The sequence below is a fragment of the Mustelus asterias genome, chromosome 24 (genome assembly GCF_964213995.1).
Source record: "Mustelus asterias chromosome 24, sMusAst1.hap1.1, whole genome shotgun sequence".
NCBI classification, from domain to species: Eukaryota; Metazoa; Chordata; class Chondrichthyes; order Carcharhiniformes; family Triakidae; genus Mustelus; species Mustelus asterias.
Window position 1 is genome coordinate 21,949,044 of NC_135824.1, and position 22,603 is coordinate 21,971,646.

General features: G+C 41.7%; 1 protein-coding gene across 2 annotated transcripts in view; it reads left to right on the forward strand.

The window, feature by feature from the left end:
• Positions 1-22,603, forward strand: part of adam10a (ADAM metallopeptidase domain 10a) — a 136,189-nt gene that overhangs the window by 63,319 nt on the left and 50,267 nt on the right. For both annotated transcript variants that reach the window (XM_078241423.1, XM_078241424.1), the window contains exon 4: positions 5,276-5,434. In XM_078241423.1, the coding sequence (XP_078097549.1) occupies positions 5,276-5,434 (159 nt within the window). The remainder of the gene's footprint in view (positions 1-5,275; positions 5,435-22,603) is intronic.

A 22,603-nucleotide genomic window follows, 5' to 3' on the forward strand; every position in this document is an offset into this window, starting at 1 on the left:
ATGGGAGATCATCAAATGCTGTCTTGGCTAAAAATAATAGTGACCACTGTTCGCTGTGGCTTGGTTAGCAATACTTTCGCTGCTGCATCAGAATGTTGTGGGTTCACACCTGCTCCAGGACTTAATACAACAATCCACGCTGACATTTCAGTGTGGTCAGAGTTGCTGTCTTTTCGGTGAGACCCTAATGCAAGGCCTTGTCTGCCCTTCCAGGTGGACGTGAAAGATCCCATGGCATTATTTCAATGCCCTTTAGGGAAGGAAATCTGCCATCTTTGCCTGGCCTACATGTGATACCAGAGCCACAGCCATGTGGTTGACACTGAAATGCCTCCAGGAAGCTAGGGATGGGCAATAAATGCTAGCCAGCCAGCAATGCCCATGTCCCGCAAATAATAAAATAAAAATGAAGGACAGAGTAATTATCGGTGGTCACCTGGCCAAAATTCATTCCTGAATGAAGATCACCCAAGTAGATCTCTGCTAGATGTTGTCATATTGTTATTTTTCGGAGCTTGTTAAGTGCAAGTTGGCTGCTACATTACAATGGTGACTGCACCCCCACAAGTGCTTAGTTTTCTTTTAATGGTTCAAAGTGAGTAGCTAAGAGGGTTCTTAATTGGAGCGTAGAAAGCATTTCAAAGGCCTAAATCAGCCATGGTTCCAGCTCCCAAGCACAGTCCAATAAGGGTACATTAGATAGACAGATAATGTATATAAAATATGTGTGTGCCTTTAAGTTGAGGATTGTATTGAAATTGTTTTGATGTGTCCACAGTTGAATTGCATGCTAAATTTCCATCAGGGAATTGAGCCCTAGTCTCCCGTGTGACAGGCAGGAATACTAACCACGATACTAATGAGCACCACTATTGATTAAGATATCTGTCCATGCATCGAGAATGCAAGTTTTGCCTTCAGCCAACTCCGTGATTATATCTGGAAGCAGCATGGCACTAAGCTGAAGGTGAAAATCGAACTCGACCAGGCTGACACCCATGTCATTGTTTGCTTAGCAAGAAAGACACTCCTAACAATAGCAATATTCTGCAAACAACAATAAAATGAATAAGAAATTGATCAATGTTTTTTGATTCTTGACTTGAGGAAATGTGCCTTCTTTAATAGATGGACAATCCTTTGGTTGTTTTTCCCTGTAAAGGGTGACGCCTTGAATAAAAGAGCACAAATGTTTGCCTAATTTATGTGATCAAGTTGTGTAAGATTTGAATCCAAAATCACCTGACTCTGAGATGAAAGTGTTGGCAACTGAACGAAGTTGGCACAAGTTTAATCACCTTGGGTAAAATACTGGGTGGCAATTGAGACATGGAATTGGGTTCATTGAGAAATCTGCCTTCAAAAGCGGAAAAGAAGAAAATAGCTAGAAAAGCCATTGGAACTGTGATAATTATAGAAAATGATAATTCAAGGGAAACTTGTCAGGAGCAACTATGTATGGACATAGCAAAATCATTTGCAACATTTAACTGGACTTCTTCCAAAGGACAATTGGTTGGACAGTTTTGGAAAAATTAAATTTGCAGATGTCTTTCTGTTCCCAGTGATGCCCAGCAACTGGTTACAAGCTTAGTGATGATAACTGGTGAATAATGATACCGACAACTAATTAAGCAAGTTCCTCCTGTAGTACAAGAATGACCTGAAACATGTTATGTGTAGGGGAAAAAGGCAACCACTCCTATTGATGATTAGTGTAGATAATACATAACAGACATTGTGCTACTTGTGTTTACTTGTTTCATTCAGAAAGTTTGAATGCCCATTTTAAATTTTCTTCTGTAACTATTGCATTGTAGACAGAGCTGTTGTCAATGGTTTAACATGGCTGATGAAGAATCCAGCTGGAACACTGGACATGGAAAAAAAAAAGAGGAATTTTGAAAAAAATTGATTTTACTGGCTGCCTTTTCAATTTTAACCTCAATGCTAAGGCAGAATTTTGGTCCACTCTTGCAGCTTCATCAGTTAACAAGTTAGAGGAAACTAATTCAAACTTAATAGAACAATATGTGATTTGGCACAGTATTACATCCGGTTTTCAGTGCTGCATTATAGGAAGGATATTTTTTAAACAGCTGTCGTGTAGTTCATTTGAATGTTTATATATATTTTTGGAATGTGTGCACTGTTGGCAAAGCCAGCGTCCATTGCCCATCCCTAATTTCCCTTGTGAAGATGGAGATAATCCGCATTCTTGCTGCTGTATCTATGTGGTACTCCCACTGAGTGCTCAAAGTTTGGATGTTCCAGGATTTTAACCTAGAAAGTGTGGGGAAAAGCAATCCAGCTCCAAGATGGCATGCTGTGTGTCTTGGAAAGGAATTGGAGACAATGGTGTCCTTGTGCATCTGCTGCCTTTGTTTGTGGATGGAGGAGAGTTTAGGAGGTGTTTCTGAGGATCCTTGCTGACTTGCTGCAGAGCATTCAGTAGATGCCAAACATTTCAGCCATGGTGTAAAAATGAAAGTTTATCCAACATGAACGGTTAGAGATGCAAGAAGCATTCCTTGATAGGTTAAGAGGTGACCTGATAAGAGACCTTAAAGCTTAAGAAGCGTTCTGGTAGTTTTCCAATGTTCATAGTGTTGGTAACACAAGGGCACAAATTTCAGATCCTTACATAAAGTATTTAAAGACAAGTAAGAGAACTACTTTGCCGCATTGAAAGTAAAAATTTTATGCAATGAGCTGTTGTGAAGCAGATTGCAGAGAATATTCAAGTAATTAGACCATTGTTTGAAAAAAACTATTTTAGCACAACAGAAGCAAGCATGAGACCTGTTGGGATTACACTGGGTGAAATGTGAAGGTAAAAGAAACAGCATTTCTCTTTCTGATCTCATAAACAGAACTATGAAAAGGAAATGCCTCTACTTTCTCAGGAGACTAAGGAAACTTGGCATGTCCACTCCGACTCTCTCCAATTGTTTACAGATGCAACATAGAACACACCCTTTTCTGATTGTATCACAGCTTAGTTATAGCTCCTGTTCTGTCCAAGACCGCAAGAAACTACAAAGGGTTCTGAACGAAGCCCAGTCCATCACACAAATCATCACTCCGTGTACACTTCCTGCTGTCTCGACAAAGCAGCCAGCATAATCAAAGACCCCATACATCCTGGACATACTCTCTTCCACCCTCTTCCGTCAGGAAAAAGATACAAGTCTGAGGCCACGTACCCACCAACTCAAGAACAGCTTCTTCCTGCTGGCATCAGACTTTTGAATGGGCTTACTTTACATGAAGTTGATCTTTCTCTACCCCCAAGCTATAACTACAACACTACATTCTGCACCCTCTGCTTTCCTTATCTATGAACGGTGTGCTTTGTCTGTATAGCGTGCAAGAAACTATGCATTTCACTGTCTGCTAATACATGTGACCATAATAAATCAAATGATCTTTGGATTGTGGGAGGAAACGGAGCACCCAGAGAAAACCCATGGGGAAAATGTGCAAACTCCACAGAGACAGTCACCCAAGGCCGGAATGAAGCCCGGCTGAGGCTGTGAGGCAGCAGTGCTAACCGCTGTGCCGCCATGCTGCCTTTGAAGGAAGGAAATTATTTAGTGCTTTGATCTAGTGAATCTTTATTGTAGGATGCCAAAACCAATCTTATAAAAACTTCTTTTATGGTGGCAATCTGCTGCTGATGCCAAAGAATGAAGGGCCTTTTGAGTACAAGTCTGAACTATTTCCTGTGCTTGTCATGATGTGCATTAACTTGTGAACTATACCTTGTGAAATATAATGAATTGTTAAATTATTAATATTTCATTCCACATTGTATAATAAATGTTCCCATTAGCTACTTGCATTCGCTAAGTGTCCTGACGTCTTTTTTCAAAACATTAAGATGATGAGTTTTGAAACATTCCTCCATGAAATATATTAATTTAAAGTGAGTGCATATTTAACGGTAACTGGGAAAATGAATCGACATTTAATCGCTAGTGGATCTTGCCTCTTGCTGCACAGCTGAGAATTTCAAAGATCATTATTTAAGGTCTTGTTGACCTCAAAAGTCACATTAGCCACCTGGCTGTCTGAAGAGCAATGCAGAATTTGTTATCATATGAATAATTTTAAAATGCAGTTTACAAATTAGTTGTAATATCATGAATGATCACCAGAGTTAATTTTGAAAATGATGATTTTGATTGGCTTGTGGCTGCTGATTTTTGGTAGTCTGGTAAATTGAATTGCTTTTTGGAATTGATTCACATATCTAACTCTGCCCACTTGAGTCATGTCCCCTATTAAACCTCTCCCTTCTTTTAAACTCTTATCCCGCATTCACAGCCACCCACTCAACTGTTCCGTCAGCTGTGGTCTTGATCATTAAAAAGGAATCTCCAAAATCGCCTTGTTCAAGCAGAGCTCTTAATGTCTTCTAACTCCACTTACTTCTGAATTAACCCATTGAAAATTAAAATCCCCTGACACGTGCATTCTCCGCGATCAATCCTTGGGTCTCCATTCACCAAAACTTGCTGAATCACTTCTTTGCCTTGGTTTGCATCCTCCCATCTCAGTCATTTCCCATGATGATGGCCCCAGTCTTTGCTCTTTCAAGTCCAGATGGTGCACAGCTGACTTCACTACGTTAAATCTGGCTGGACCTTAACAAATAGAATTGGTCCTCACCCAGTACTCCCAGGATCATTCTGGAGAGCAAAGATAATATCTGGCTTTTGTCCACAGCTGACTTTACTTACAACTCCTTCATCCACCAAGTGTGGGGCGCTCCTGGATCTCTTTGCCACTGAAACTGAGTGTGTCCATTCAGCTCTGTTAGCTGTTTGTCTCTTTGCTCAACAAACAAACAGAACTCTGCCCTCCCTGCACAGTCCTGCCTTTAGATTTAAGTGTGTGCCTCTCTGACATCAGTCTCTCACGTCCCTGTCCCTTTTCTGAGCTTATGCTGTCCATGAACTCCATCGCTTGATCATGTCCCCTATTAAACCTCTCCCTTCTTTAAAGCTCTTATCCCACATTCACAGCCACCCACTCGACTGTTCTGTCAGCTATGGTCTCTTTGTTCACATGGTCTTGATCATGTGACTGTTCACTGTTGGTCATCTTGAATATATGAGATTTCTTTCCGGTAATAATCTTAACCCCACTTTAAGGAATTCATTTCAATAGATTTTTGGCAACATTTATGTTCTAATTCTTCATAAACTGTTTTTTAAAGACTTTTTGAAAATCATGTAACAAACTATAACTTCAACTTGTCTTGTTTCAGGTGAGAGAGGATCTCTCAGCCATGGCTCTATCATTGATGGACGGTTTGAAGGATTTGTCCAGACCCACCAGGGGACTTTCTATGTTGAACCAGTAGAGCGATACATTAAAAACAGAAAACCACCTTTCCACTCTGTGATCTATCATGAAGATGATATTCGTAAGTATTTGCTTATCTTTTGTATAACTGACACTTATCTGGGGACAGTAATCATGTTTGCTTTCCAAATGAGCAGAATATTGTGACACGAAATGCTATACCAATTTAGCGAATAAATTCGTCACAATTGGCTTCAAGCACGTGTCAAGCAACTTGGTTTCAAATTATCTACTGAAAATGGCATTAATTATTAATTTCATTTGCAAAGTTTAAAATTGAATTTATATAGAGGTAACTTGTAAATATGAACAGGATCATTCCTCCCCATGCGATTTTGTAGAACACAGTTGGGCAATATGGTTGCACACTATTCCATCAGATCTCTGCTGTAATCCTGCTACCCATAACTTTGCATGTGTATTAATGCTCAGGTTAGCTGCCTCTTGGTCACGAGAATATTTAAATCCGCTCTTAATAAGAATGTAATTTCTTGATGTGTATATTCATATATTCAATACAACTACTATATATAAATATAGTATTTATGTAATATCTATGTAGAATGTGTGTCTGCACATTCTTATTTCAGCTGTGACAGGATCAGTGTGCCATGTGGAAAGGAGCTATTTATAGAATGTATATTTAATAAATATCATGGAATATCTGCCCCCAGAGGACGACTTTGTCTTGATCTTTTAATTAATGATGTGAAGCATAACATTCAGTTTTCTGAACGAAGTCGCAATTCTGGTCATGTCGTTTTTGTTAAATTCTGTACAGCCGGTAATATTATTGTTCCAGCTAGTTTTGTGAACTGATGAACTCGGAGCTAAAAAAGCTGCATCTTCAAAAGAGGATTTGATTCATTTTTTAAATTCCCTTGGATCACTGCAAGTTGTTCAGGCGATCATGTCGAGGACTGAATCAGCAGGTTAAAACCTGACGTATCAAGTCATGCAGAACACCACTGTGGTATAACTACAGAATTATAGCCCAGCAGATGGGACTTTAACGTAAAGCTTTGTCTATTCAGTTGCTGTCGCCAAGTGACTGGATTACGGATTCAGAGGATTTGGGCCTATGATTTGAAAGGGAGTGTTGCGTAATTACAGCTCCGAATGAAATAGTCTGTCTCTAAGTTACTCTTCATTTTTAATCAAATACATCCCAAAGAATATACTCATTTTCTATTTTGCCCAGCTCACTGAAAGCGTTTTTTAAACAACAAGATTTCAATCCTGAATAAACCTCAGCCTCTTCCATTATTTGCAGCATTCTTTTCCTATTTGATTTTAAATCACAGTTCCCTTTTACCCCGCAGATGTTTTGTTTTTTCTTCGGTGGGTTTGTCTTCTCTGGAATTGGGACCTCCAGAGGTTTTATAGAAAGTTTCAAGTCCTCTCTCAATTTAAAAAATGCTTGAATTCCGAAAGCAACATTTGTGTCACTTTTAATTTACAAGGTACTACTGGTGTACGTCTCAACTTGGAGAAATGGTGAAATTAAAGTCCTGTTATAGTCTCATGAACTGGTATAACCCATTGTCAATTTTTACATCTGTTCAAGCATCCCTCTTATAAATGATGGCTGGCTGAGTGAAGGATAAATGTCAAGCTTATTTGCCTTATTTTTGTGAAAGCTTTGTGAAGTTTAGGGAAATGGGTTTTTTCTTTTATCAAGCTCTAAAGGTCAGGAAAGTTTTCTGTTCTGTCTAATTCTATACTTTCCTTGAGAGTGAGATTAAGTCTGCTACTTAATGTAGTGGGAGTAAACTTGCTGTTTGAGAACAAGTGTTACTCAATGGGAGCACCCAGAATGTTCTCAATATAACCAACCTGTTTTTCACTGCAGCGCTTGGGTGTCAGGAAAATGAGTTTAATTCAAGCTACTACCCATAATTCTGCTGGGTACAATCCAACAGCTTCTGACACTCTGGAGGAACCTAGATCTCTTTTGGTGACACAGTGGTTAGCACTGCTGCCTCACAGCACCAAGGACCCGGGTTCGATTCCCGGCTGGGGTCACTGTGTGGAGTCTGCACATTCTCCCCGTTTCTGCGTGAGTTTCCTCCAGGTGAGGTATAACTCGGATATCAGAGAGACGTTTTTTACACAGAGTGGTGGGGGCCTGGAATGCGCTGCCAAGTAAGGTGGTGGAGGCAGACACGCTGGCATCGTTTAAGACTCACCTGGATAGTCACATGAGCAGTCTGGGAATGGAGGGATACAAACGAATGGTCTAGCTGGACCAATGAGTGGCACAGGCTTGGAGGGCCGAAGGGCCTGTTTCCTGTGCTGTACTGTTTATAAAAAAAAAAGGTGCTCCGGTTTCCTCCCACAGTCTGAAAGACGTGCTGGTTAGGTGCATTGGCTATGTTAAATTCTCCCTCAGTGTACCCGAACAGGCGCTAGAGTGTGGCGACTAGGGGATTTTGATTGCAGTGTTAATGTCAGCCTACTTGTGATGAATAAATAAATAAACTCTTTTGCAAAAATGCAAAACTGGGATTTACACACCATCGTTTTACATTGGTTTCTAGTGTGCTCTGAGAAGTTTCAACAATTGCAGTAATTTCTCTCAACGTAGGAGCAAATGAGTCCATTATAACTGATGTTTACTAATGAAATTACTTAATTTCTGTCAGACTTTTCTGGTCAAAAAAAAGAAAACATTATACCCTGTTAGTTTAATTACAATGCATTGCTAAATTAACTCTGTTCATAAACAAAGAAGCTTTTATACTTTTCATTTTATTTTGAAAAGGAATATGCTAATCCTTTTTACTTCCCTCCCACTCACCAACCCTCCCATTCAACAACCATCTGGCTTGCCGCCTCTCCCATTCCCCAATCCTCCTGGGAGCAGCTGGCTCTCCCAGTTCTTGCTCCCCTCTCTGTAAGCGAGAGCTCCAAAGGTAAGCAGTGAGAGGCAGGAACTACCTACAGAGCAGGCAGCTTTTGAGTTGCACGGTCGCAGAGATAAGCTACGGGCTGGAGAGGCAGTGGCCTGAAGGGTGAGGGAGCAAAAGGTGCTGATCGGATCTCACAACTCTGCGTCACACCCGATGTGAAATGACATTAAAAGAAAACTCCTGATGCTAAATGCAAATTCCCACCCCATTAGCTGACCGACTTCACAACAAAATTACTTAAAACGGGATGGTGGAGGCTACCTCGTTGAATATGTTTAAATCACGGATAGATGGATTCCTGATCGGTAAGGGAATTAGGGGTTATGGGGAGCAGGCGGGTAAGTGGAACTGATCCACTTCAGATCAGCCATGATCTTATTGAATGGCGGGACAGGCTCGAGGGGCTAGATGGCCTACTCCTGCTCCTATTTCTTATGTTCTTATGTTCTTACTTGGATTTGCCTACTATAGTTACTGTACTTCAAACAGCCATTTTGCTTGTAGCCTGATCTCCTAAACAACAATGCCTTGCATGTGGAGATCTGTTAAGTACACTTTCCAGGAGGCTAGATCCTCAAGAGTCTCCTCACCACACTATCCTCCTTGTTGTTATAACTATCTATTTATTTTGCTGTACAGTGGGCTAAGACTTTTATGTGACTGATACTAGAAGGGTTAAATTGAGGACTCTTTTTGAAAAGTACCTGGATCTGCACGTCGGGTGCTGTCACCTGCAGGGCTAGGGGCAATGTGCAGGAAGATGGGATTGGAAAGGGCACGTGTCAGCATGGACAAGATGGGCCGAATGGCCCCCTTGTGCTGTATCATTTGTATTGTTCTCTCGGCTACATTGACGAGCTTTGTATTCCTATAAGTTTGGAAGATTAAGGGTGATATAATTGAGGTGTTTATGATGGAGTTTGATGGAAAGAATCACCCCTCTGATGGAGGAGTCCAGAACAAGGGGATTAACCATTACAGCTCGGCTGTCCAGCAGTGATGTTTGGAAGCATTATTAACAAAGTAGTAGAAATCTGGCAGAGCAAGCTGAAGGGACTAAATGGCCCTGGATTGTTGTGTGCAAGAATTCAATTACTTTTATATGCAAAAGCAGGAAGTTTAGGATTTGTTCGGCAGTCTAAAGATTTCATACACCTCTACCCATTACTTCAGTTCCTGTTTTTATGTCCTATAGATAAGAGGTGATGTTTCACTGGTTCATTGCCTCATGAATGTGACAACTATTTCTCACCGCTTGTCATCTTCAGACTGAGGACTGCAGAGCCATGGCTTTTTGATCTTTTAGTGCTGGGGGAGAAGTACAAGTGGGGGCGTGAATTTACAGAAATCAACATGTTGCAAAATGTCTATTAATGCTTTCTACGCTGTTGGCCCTTACCATTCATCTCCACTGATGACTCCAGGATATAGGGTAGTCAGTACTATCGACATCCCTTTTTGAGACTTTGGCACTCAGCCCTACCCGATTGTTTTGGGAATCTATTGAAGCGCATGACCGCGTTCGAGGAAATAATCTTGGGTGCAATGTTTGGCCGAGGTTCACTTTGCAATTTCTCCTGAAACTCTTGGCCAGCATGTTATCAATCTCCAGTAAGAATCCTGCAATGTGTAGATTGATTGCCCATGGAAACAGGGTTAGTGGCACACCGTGACGCTGGGTGTAACTCGCCGCTTGTTTCTGATTTGCTAAAATGATGGCTTAGCAGAAAGCCTACGCCCAGCATTCTGTTTGTGCAGATCATTTGTTTGCTCCATTTGGAGGGAAGAAGCCTGGCCGCCAGATGTATGGAGAGTGGAGAAAACTTCAAGTATTACAGGGTCAAAGCTTGCAGGAAGTCAAGTCAGTTTAGGGTTTTCACAAGTGTTTCTCCTTTTTCCTTTGTCTCAGCAAATGAAAGTATGGAAAATTACAGCTTTCATTACACTTGGTGGGAAGAATAGGTTACCTGAGAGACGAGAAGCAATTTTCTAATATGATGATCTGTATCCCATTAGAAAAATGTCATGCCACAAATAGTAATCAATATCCTCTGAACAAAGCTTGATAGGATTTCCTTTTGCTTTTTCCCTTTGACTCGTAGTCTGTGCATAAACAGGAGAACAAAGGAATTGGCCCCTGCAATTTTGAATCCAAACTGTATCAGAAGGTGAATTCCTGTTGTCCATGATGAATATACAAATTGTTGTACAGTATAATGGATTTTAAAATTAGTAACTAAAACTGTTTCCTGGCTTTAAAAAAATAAATCAACTTGAGGTGGCATATACAGAACAAATGTTAAAAGTTTCATGTCTTGTTCCATGAAACTGGACATTTAATATGAAACTGCTATATTAAGCACAGCCTCATCTGCTCCCATATTTCATTGGTTGCTCAAAGGTCAGCATTTAAGCAGTTCACTCTGAGTATAATGCACGCTTTATGATTGATAGTTAGTTGCGTATTGCAATCCAGGATCTGCTTTGGAAATTTCCTGATGCAGAATCTGAGATCTAGTACGATCAAAGGTGAATTAGACTGACTGCAGCTAACTATGTCTGTTCTGCAAATGGTACAATGGCAGGCATAAGTTCTAACCGATCTTTAAAACTAATTTGAAGGTTTGTGTTGAAATACATTGTGCCATCACCAAGGAAGCATTTGGTGCAGTTATCTGTAAGTGCAGTAAATCATGTAAAAGGATATTGTCTCTCTGCCTTTGAAATTTTTCCCTCCAAGAAATGCATAATAGATTCTGAAGTGTACTGACCGTTAAAGCAATATGTCACACGGAAACCGTTTCAAATATAAAGCAAGGTGCTGAAAGCTTGTTATTATAGTCATCACAGCGGTTGGCTTAATCTTTTTATGTTCTGTACTGTCAGAAGCACTGGAATATTTGTCCAAAGGAAAACTGTTGCCTTTTAAGTGGGACAATCGGAGGCTTCATTATACTATTGAAATAAGCCTCAAGATAAAAGCTTCAGTAAAAGGCAATGCTGAACTGACAGAAATAAACTGCAACATCATTTCAAGAAAATAAATGACAAAATTCTGACCATTTATTTCTGCTTTATTTTAAAATGTCTTAAATTACAAGTTTAATTTATAAGGGTGGCACAGTGATTAGCACTGCTGCCTCACAGCACCAGGGAATTGGGTTCAATTCTGGGTGACTGTGTGTGTGTGTGCGTGTGTGTGGAATTTGCACATTCTCCACATGTCTGCGAGGATTTCCTCCAGGTGCTCCGGTTTCCTCCCACAGTCCAAAGATGTGCAGGTGAGATGGATTGACCATAGTAAATTGCCCCTTCGTGTCCCAAGATGTGTAGGTTTGGGGCGATTAGTGTGGTAAATATGTGGGGTTACAAGAATAAGGTTTGTGTCGGATGCTACGTTGGAGAGTCGGTGCAGACTCGATAGGCCGAATGGCCTGCTTCTGCACTGTCGGGTTCTTGTGTTTTCTTATATTAATATACAAAATTCAAGATAACTGTAGGTTTTGTATCATTGTTGGAGGTGTCAGCATTTGAAAGACTAATTGAACTCCGGTTCCATTTGCTTGTTCTTCCACGATTCAGAGGTTCTGTTTATGCTTTCATGGATTGTAAGAGTTACTCGAAAACGAGCATATGTTGTCCATCCCAAATTGCCCTTGAAGTTGATAATGAGCTGTAGTACACATGATGTCGGAACACTACACAGCTGGTAGAAAGGGTGTTCCAGAATTTTGATCCAGCAACAGAGAATGGTGATATGTTTCGAAGTCAGGATTTGATTTGATTTATTATTGTCACATGTATTCGTATACAGTGAAAAGTATTGTTTCCTGCATGCCATACTAACAAAGCATACTGTTCATAGAGAAGGAAGTGAGAGAGTGCAGAATGTGATGTTACAGTCATAGCTAGGGTGTAGAGAAAGATCAACTGATGTGCGGCGGCGGGGGGTCTTGTGAGTGTCTGTTTCCATGAATATACTGCCCGCTAGTTGCTCGAGGTTGCATGTTTGGTGCTGTTGAAGGTTCGGCTTTTAACTGGAACGCACTTTGCCTTGGACAGTCTTTGGAGAGATGGGATACTCAAATCAGAGTAGGGAACTGCCTTAAGATCCTCAACAAAATTCTTTACTCAAACAGCGCTACTCAAAAATTATTTAGCCATTGAAGCAATGCCTATTATCTTGCTAGCTGGGAAATGGCTGCTATTTTTACCTCCCAAGTCACTGCACTTCTTTCTGCATTTGAAGTACCTTGTGATATTTCCCAGGGATGTCATAAGGCATTCTGAATGCAGGACATATATTCCATGGGGAATACCTTGAATTTTGTTTTCAGCATGTCCTAGAATGATGTAAAATGAGTTTAAAAACTCGATGAGATTTCTGGAGTGGCAATCGTTGTCATGGGGAAGTTGAATGTAGGCGATGCCTTCCTAGATTAGAAGTTAAGTAATGTAACTGTATTTGGAAAGACTCAGACAAGCACCTACTTGTGAAACTTATTTCATTGGAAACAGGTGGCATTCTCCTGCTTTCCATTCCAACCGTTCTGGGCTGCCATTCTGCTAGCTGCTCAACTTCATTACAAATGGGGAAAACCTGACATAGTGCCAAGACATTATTCATCAAGACAAATAGATATGGCATGTCAAGCTGACACCAGCAGCCTAAAGTCAAGCCCAACTTAGAAATGCTAAGTAATTTTGAAGGTCCTTAATCATTTTATAAACTAAGTGCACATGCATTCTGTGCAGAAAATTTGTCTGAGTGGATCTCAGTCTCAGATTTTAGTTATTCATTCACTCCGATCCATTAGTTGGATAAGTATCCTCTCTTGGGAATGTCAGGGTATTGATTTTAATTTGAGTCATAGAACAGGCAACAATGTGCTAGATAGAAATAACTAGATTCAGAAGCCACTGGAGTCGCAGCAGATTCAATGTTCTTTGCCCTTCTCTATTTCACTTGTGCAATGATACTGCAAAGATTTTCTTGTTGAGTATTGGGCACCTTAAGCACAATGATGCTTGTGTAGAAAACAATGAAATATATAATCTCATTTGTCCAACAATGTGATGAATTGATTAAAAGTTAAATAATTTTCTTAATGATTCTTGTTAAATGCACTTAGAGGGTGAGGTGCAAGATTTTTTTGGATCTATAATCACTATTCCTTCAATGCCGCTGGATTAGAATCCTGGAACTTGCTTCCTAACAGCACTGAGTGCCTACACCACATGGGCTGCAATGGCTCAAAGTGGTCAATTGGAGATGGGTGACAAATACTGGCCTGGTCAGTGATGCCGCGTCCTGTGAAATAATTTAAAACAAAATTCAAATTTGCTTCAGGCCCTTTTTTAACTACATTGTTTTTGTGGACTACATTCTTGTACCTTTCAAACGTTTTGAAGATGTGTTATTTCTGACAGTTATTGAGCTGAAGTGTTAATTGTTTCCATCTCCACAGATGCTACCTGACTTGAGAATTTTCAGTTTTTTCTGTTATTTCAGATTTCTAACACCTGTAGTATGTTGCTTTTGTGGTATACCTACTTCAGTGAGCACCCTCTCTTTGTGTTAGAAGATAAACTAGATGATGAAACAGATTTTTAAAATATTTATATGTAATCGGCACGGTAGCACAGTGGTTAGCACTGCTGCTTCACAGGTCCCTGATTCCCAGCTTGGGTCACTGTCTGTGTGGAGTTTGCACATTCTCCTCGTGTCTGTGTGGGTTTTCTCCGGGTGCTCCGGTTTCCTCCAACAGTCCAAAGATGTGCGGGTTAGGTTGATTGGCCATGCTAAAATTGCCCCTTAGTGTCCTGAGATGTGTAGGTTAGAGGGATTAGCAGGTAAATATGTAGGGATATGGGGGTAGGGCCTGGGTGGGATTGTGGTTGGTGCAGACTCGATGGGCCGAATGGCCTCTTTCTGTACTGTAGGGTTTCTTTAAAAAAAAATCTCCAAATTAGGGGAGCAGAGATAAGAATAGTTTGTGTTCTGGTTTAAAATGCCCTTTCAAATATCTTGTCTACAATTCATAAATGAGCAATTTGAATAATCGTGTCTCAACATTCCTGATGCTTTTGTCTTTGTATTTTCTGCTTGCTTTGAATTTCTAATTATTGTAGTAATGGTTTATGTTCATTCCTTTCAACACCTTGTGCACTGCAAAACTGACCGAGTAAAATTAAATTAACATAGAACAGTACACCCCGCAAGCTGGATATTTGACTCATTTAGTCTACACCAACTCCAGGGACTCAATGCCATTCAGGACAAAGCAGCCTGTTGGATTGGCACCCCAACCACAAACATTCATTCCCTCCACCACCGATGCAAAGTGACAGCAGTGTGTACCATCTACAAGATGCACTGTAGCAACGCACCGAGGCTCCTTAGACAGCACCTTCAAAACCTCTATCACCAAGAAGGACAATGGCTGCAGATGCCTGGGAACACCATCACCAGGAAGCTTCCCCTATCTCTCCAAGCCACTCAACATCCTGACTTGGAGCTATATTGCTGTTTCTTCACGGTCACTGTGTCAAAACCCTGGAACTTCCTGCCTAACAACACTGGATTGCAACGGTTCGAGAAGGCAGCTCACCGCCACCTTCATGAGGGAAATTAAGGATGGACAACAAATGTTGGTCTATTTTAAAAAGAAAAATCTCACCCACAGAGTAATCCAGTTTGCTCTGTTCTCCATATCCATCCCTGCAATTATTTTCTCCTTTGTACATTTATCTTTGTGTGAATAAAAGGAAATTACTGTGGATGCTGGAATCTGGGGAAAAAAAACAGCAAAAGCTGCAAAATCTCAGCAGGTCTGACAGCATCTGTGGCAAGGGAGCAGAGCCAACATTTTGCATCAGAATGACCCTTTGTCAGAGTCCATTCATTGTATGAATGTTGTTTCGTCTGTAAAAGCACAGTGCTGTGATGGTTGACTGGTGTTTAGGGTTCAAATCATGCACAAGCCACTTGAGTTTTATTTAGTAAATTAAGGAATTGGGCTAAATCCATGAGGTATTGGACATCGATCTGTTTTGCACGCAATCCATGTAAATCTAACAGGCTAATGAACTGGAAACCAGCCAAGACTGCAGGAAGTTAGGATGTTTTGGAAGTTTTTTTCTACCATCCTAAATCCAAAACGCACATTGCAGGCAAATGTGTTTATTTTTCATTTTGTGACTGGTAATTTTGTTGTGACTTGTTCAAAAAACGAGTCCATGACCCCAAGTTTTTTTTTGCTTCTCTTTATTTGTATTACAATAGGTATTGGTTTAAGTACCTTTGTATAATTTATATCTTCCCTCCTCCTTGATATTTTTATCCCTGAAATACCCTTTGCTTTACTCAGTCAGTTCTGTTTGTGGTAAGAGCCTAGTTGCTAATGAGAAGTTAGCTTGATTTATTTCTCGGTTTCAGCTGAAAAGTGTAAAATTGACTGGAAATTCCTTGCGTCACGCTAACCTTGTGATCGGCACACCACTGAGCATGTTACTTAGCGATAAAAGCTAAATTGCTTGTTAATTGTTTGGAATACTTATTTTAACCAAGGTCACACTGGTTATGTGTTAAGGTAGGTCATTCATTCCATGTAGTTTATCGTTCATTAAAACCTAGAGTTATTCTATTACAGAATCATACATGCTGCCTTTACCTTATCATGTACGCCTTTCCTGGTAGTGGTCAATGTTTCATTAGAGCCATCAGCGTGCAGAGTGAAGCATGCACAGAGCAATGATACTGGAGTCTTGGCTCGCAGAGTTAAATCTATGCAAGAGTATCTCAGTATAGAATCCTACTGTGCAGAAGGAGGCCATTTGGCCCATCAAGTCTGCACAGACCACAATCCCACCCAAGCTGTATTCCCGTAACCGCAGTTATCTACCCTACAAATCCCCCTGACATTAAGGGGCAATTTAGCGTGTCCAATCAACCGAGCCCGCACATCTTTAGACAGTGGGAGGAAACCCACGCAGACACAGGGAGAACGTGCAAACTCCACACAGACAGTCACCCGAAGTCGGAATTGAATGCGGGTCCCTGGCGCTGTGAGGCAGCAGTGCTAACCCACTGTGCTGCCTGTCGTATATCCCTGGCCTTCAACACCTGGTTACAGCCACCAACACCTGGTTACAGCCACTCGTTTTCAGGCATACAATCCCTATAGTGCAGAAGAGGCCATTCAGCCCATTGAGTCTGAACTGACTCTCTGTTACAGTATCTTGCTCAGGCCCCCTCCTCCACTGTATCCCCGTAACTCCATACATTTCCAATGGCTAATGCATCTAACCTACACAACTTGAGACATGAAGGGTCAATTTACCTTGGCCAATCCACCGAACTCGCACATCTTTGGGCTGTGGGAGGAAACCGGAGCTCCGGAAGAAACACATACACACTGAGAACGTGCAAACTCCACACAGTTGCCCAAGGCTGGAATTGAACCCAAGTCCCTGGAGCTGTGAGGCAGCAGTGCTAACCACCGTCAACATGTGGTGATACTGAACCTCTTGAAGCCTGAGCTTGCTGAATTTGGTTTGCTTGTCGGATCATTGGCTTCCTTGGGTCCTGAGAAGTGGTGCTACATGAATGCCCATCCATGATGTCCAACCATTCTCAATCTCTGTCAATGAACTGCCTCCAATCCTGTCTTGTAAGTTCATCTATGTTGACAATATCCGCTGGGCGTGTCCAGCTTGGACCTTTACTCAACTGGAGGCAGCATTAAACAAAGATGTTTGCAAAGCTGGCTAACATGGCACCTTCAACCCAGCAGCAACAAAACATTCTCAAGTATATTCCATCTCCACAATGCCGGTGCTAAGAGGGAACTCAACATCTCCTTGAATGGCAAGAGACTAAATCAGTAACAACATCTTGCTGTTACCCTTGACCGAACACTGACGTACAAATAACATCTGAGCCTAACAACAGCAAAGATCAAAAGGTATAACAACCCCCTCATCAAACTTGCTGGCTTTTTTTGGGGTGCAGGTGCTCAAACCTAATGGACCTCCGCTCTTGCCATTATGTACTTGACCGCAAAGTACTGTGCACCAATGTCATGAAACTCAACCCATAAATCTTTTGGATACCCAGCTCAAAGCAACAATGCAAATCAACCCTGGTACCCTCCAATCAACTCAACTCCCCTGACTCCCAGTCCTGAGCAACATCCCACCCCTCATAAGGAGGGATACTGCAGCAAGAAATCTCCTGGAAAAGGTTTACATCAACTCAAACCTACTGCTACACAAGGACTTTACCAATCCACTGGCTCACCTTTTAACACGCCAGTTTGCACGGCTAAGCCCACTGAGCAAGGAATAACAGTCAAGGCCCTATGGCGGCAGGAATGGAATCTGCACACCGCCACTCAAAAACCACTTGTTCTTCACAGATCCCACAACCCACCCACTTGGCTTCAGCCTACTATGCCAACATTGAGCACCCCTTGAGCGTTTCTGGACTGACCAAGACTTGTGTGCAAATTGGCATTAGTGGGCCCTTGCAGGGACCCCAGACTGCAGCTGTGGTGTATCCCAATCAATGAAGACCATCCCTTGACAAAATTCAACAGAGTTCGAGAGCTCCATTTAGCCGCTGCGGAAGCTATTGCTTGGCTTGCTGATTACTGCACATGCTTTCAAAAAAATAACCGCTGCTGGTCAAGGGGACTTTCAGCTTCTTTGTCTGCAGTGAGTTTGGATCCAAGTCCCAAGAGTCAAAGCCTGTGAAACCCACTGGCCCAGTTATAATTTTGCCAAAAAGACAATAGGCAGTTTACATTCAAGTAATACCATTTATACTGAAAGAAAATCGCTGCAGTAGCTAATGCATTGAGCTATGTGGGTAGAATACAAAAAGTGTTATTTACGATTTGGTATGAAGTCACCAGAATAGCCTTTTTGTTCCATTGATGCCAGTAGGTGTTCATAGAAAAACTTTTTGCATATTTCCCTGTCTGTTGTTGCAGCAAAACATGAAAAAATGTTATAAGGTTGCCTTATTAATTATTATAGTTAGATAAACCTGTACTTTTGTGTTAAGAGCCTTGAAACCAGTCAAACTCCTTGCACAATGAACGCATAATCAAGGAACAAAGTTGCCATGTTTTAATTAACTTTTCAAGCTGCATAACGCGTCTGCACAGGTCACGCAGTCTTGACACTGAAATGCAGGGACTCCATTTGTAGCTAAATCCATACAAAGTCAAATTAACTTTGTGGTCTTAATTTCTTGGGAGTTTTAGTGTCTTGACTGAAATTGTAGTATCCCGTTGCCCTTGCTGCAAACGTTGGGAAAAGATGCATTTTTAAAATGTTCCTGAATACATGCCAATAGTCAGTTAAAAGGGAGTTGGGTTCGTTTTGCGTAGCTTTTTATTTATGGTTTATTCTTCACACCCACAGTCAAATTTCTGAGATGCAACTTAGAATTAATCTCACTACAGCAACCAGCCTATGATTTGCATCCCAATGAGCTGGCGTTTGCTTGTGAAACAAACACTACATTCTTGCGAGTATGCGATTATGTTGTCATCATTGAAAAGAATATGTTTCGTCTTCATGTGCAATGAAGTTTTCAAACCATGCTGAGCAGCCCCAGCAAGCTTTGCAAGTCCAGGAGCTGGGTTTCTGTGCATGTAGATGGGTTTAATTTGCAGGGGGAAGTCGCCTTTTTGGTTGCCGTCACATGAGCTACAGTAACTGCTGAACACTTTTATTGAATGAGGGTCAGACTGCTTGCTTGTTGTGCATGAAGAAAACATGAATAACCATCATTATAAAGCTAACTGAACTATTGGAGAAGAATCAATGAATGCAAGGTATGTGGGGTCCTAAACTTCCTTTGTTAATTGGAACATAAAGTCATGCACAATAAAGGCATTTTAAACACTCCTGATATATTTGGCTCTGCTATCTCAAGATTATTCCAAGTGCTTAGATTGAAGATTGTCAGAGAATACAGCAGGATATAGGCTGTAAAATTGGCAGAGAAATGGCAGATGGAATTTAATTTGGACAAATGTGAGGTGATGCATTTTGGTAGATCCAATTCTTGTGCGAGCTATAAAATAAATGGCAGAACCATCAGGAGCACAGACGCACTGAGATCTGAGAATAGAAGTCCACAAATCCTTAAAAGTGGCAGCACAAGTGGAAAAGGTGGTGAAGAAAGTATATGCCATGCTTGTCTTCATCGGCTAGGGCATTGAGTATAAAAGTTGGCAAATTGTTAGTTATATAAACGTTGGTTGCGTCACATTTGGAATACTGTGTCCAATTCTGATTGTCACACTACCAGAAGGACATGGGGGCTTTGGAGGGAGTACAGAAAAGGTTTACCAGGAGGTTGCCTGGTATGGAGGAGAGATTGAATAAACCAGGATTGTTCTCCCTGGAAAGCTGGAGGCTGAATGGCAACCTGATAGAAATTTATAAAATTATGAGGGGTATAGATAAGGTGAACCAGTTAGAAGCTTTTTCCCAGGGCAGAAATGACAGTCACAAGGGGGCACAAGTTCAAGATGAGAGGGGAAAGGTTCAGTCGAGATGTGCGGGGGAAGTTTTTTACACAGAGGTTGGTGGGGGTCTGGAATGTACTGCCAAGTGAGATGGTTGAGGCAGACACGTTGGCCACATTTAAGACTTACCTGGATGGATGCATGACCAGGTGGGCAATCGAGGGATACAGACGGTTGGTCCAGATAGGACAATGTGATTGGTGCAGGCTTAGTGGGCTGAAGGCCCTGTTCCTGTGCTGTCATGTTCTTGAGTAAACTAACTCTTGAGTAAAATAATTTTCCTGTTACCAATTTAACATCTATATTTTAATCATAGAAACCCTACAGTGCAAAAAGAAGCCATTCGGCCCATCGAGTCTGCACCGACCACAATCCCACCCAAGCCCTACCCCCATATCCCTACATATTTTACCCACTAATCCCTCTAACCTATACTTCTCAAGACACTAAGGGGCAATTTTAGCATGGCCAATCAACCTAACCTGCACATCTTTGGACTGTGGAAGGAAACCGGAGCACCCGGAGGAAACCCACGCAGACACGAGGAGAATGTGCAAACTCCACGCAGACAGTGACCCAAGCCGGGAATCGAACCCAGGTCCCTGGAGCTGTGAAGCAGCAGTGCTAACCATTGTGCTACCGTGCCGCCCAGTGAAGTGAAATTGCTTGATACAATGAGCCAAAATTCCTATCCATTCCCAATCATCATAGAATCCCTATGGTGCAAAATCTAGCCCATAGAGTCTGCGCGAACTATCCGAAAGAACATCCCACCCAAGCCCTGGCCTCCATAGAATGATGTGGAGATGCCGGCGTTGGACTGGGGTAAACACAGTAAGAAGTTTTACTTCTTACTCAGCAGAGTCGCTGAGCAGAAACTGATAGCCAAGTTCCGCACACACGAGGACGGCCTCAACCGGGATATTGGGTTCATGTCACACTATTTGTAACCCCCACAGAGTTTCACTGGCTGTCTTGTCTGGAGACGATACACATCTTTTTAGCCTGTCTTGATGCTCTCTCCACTCACGTTGTTTTGTTTCTTAAAGACTTGATTAGTTGTAAGTATTCGCATTCCAACCATTATTCATGTAAATTGAGTTTGTGTCTTTATATGCTCTGTTTGTGAACAGAATTCCCACTCACCTGAAGAAGGGGCTTGGAGCTCCGAAGGCTTGTGTGGCTTTTGCTACCAAATAAACCTGTTGGACTTTAACCTGGTGTTGTTAAACTTCTTACTCCATAGAATCCCCGTAACTCCCACATTTACCATGGATGCCAGGGGGAAATTTTACATGGCCAATTCACCTCACCTGTACATCTTTGAATTGTGGGTGGAAACTGGAGCACCCAGAGGAAACTCGCGCAGACACGGGGAGAATTTGTAAACTCCGCACAGTCACCCAAGGACGGAATTAAACCTGGGTCCCTGGTGCTGAGAGGCAGCGGTGCTAACCCCACTGTGCCATCATGCTGTCCTGGTCTGCGATAGCCCATGATGCCTATTAGCTACCCTTCGGTTTGTCATGGTGGCTGAAATGCAGTTGAAACAATGGACTGTCACAGAATGAAGGCATTATGGCTGCTGCCAGAATATCAGGCATTGATTGACCTGTACAATTCTGTGCGTACGGCCACAAACCAGCTGGATATTCAGGGAGTTGGAACTGCTTTCTGGTATAGGACACAGTTGAATTGCGACACCTGCAAAATGCCATGCATGCAATCAGAGGCACCCTACAACACAGCAATTCTAGGGAAGCTGCTTGCTTATTCCACCTGCTTCTGTCTAGCAGGAGGGAACAAAGAGCATCAGTGACTATCTTTTACGCAAAAGTGGGTGTTGCAAATATCTCCATCCCCAGTTGGGAAGAAGCTAGACACTAGAAGTTCTTTCTGCAGTCACCTTGGTAGCCATTGGCAGTGGAGTCCTCCCCTTAGTGTGGTTGTGGCTGTAGCAAGGCACAGGTTCCAGTGAGGATATCCTTGTGGAAGCACAGACATCTCACCCTGTTCTTTGCTGAGGTTTATAGGTGAATGGCGACATGCAGAAAAGCTTTTTCTTGCAGCGCATAGTTCGGATCTGGAATGCGCTAGTGAGTATTAAAGGAAGAATGCATGGCTATAGGAAGACTATAGAGGAATGACAATGGGATATATTGCTCTGAGGTGAACTGGTGCAGGCACAATGGGCCAAGCCGCTTCCTTCTGTGGTGGAATAGTTGTGTAATTCTGTTATATTAAGAGTCTAATGTAGATGTTCCTCTATCTGCACATAATTAAACAATATATTAGAACCTTATCTACACAATGTCATTATATTAGCCAGCCTTGTATCACAAACTTGGGGAAAAAATATTCCATTTGATTATGGAGACTTTGGAGTTTTAGCTGTTTCGCATCCAAACAATCCCTTGTCCCATAAATATAAACAAGTGAAACACCGTTTGGAAAGTGGCATTAAAAAGAATCAATTTTAGCTGCTACAGGAGTAATATTCAAAACCCCTGCACACACACTTAGCAAAAATTGAAATACTACCTGAAGTATCGCTGACAAAATACGTTGTATCAAAGCTTTCTGTCTTGCATTCATCAGGACAATTGGAAGAATATCAATGTCGGGGAAACAACACTCTGATGCTGCATGAGAACAGAATGAGAGGCGTTGCCATGGAGAATGAACAGGTTAATGGTGACAGTTAACTGCCAAGCATGGTTTGAAAATTTAATAAGAAGTCTCACAACACCAGGTTAAAGTCCAACAGGTTTA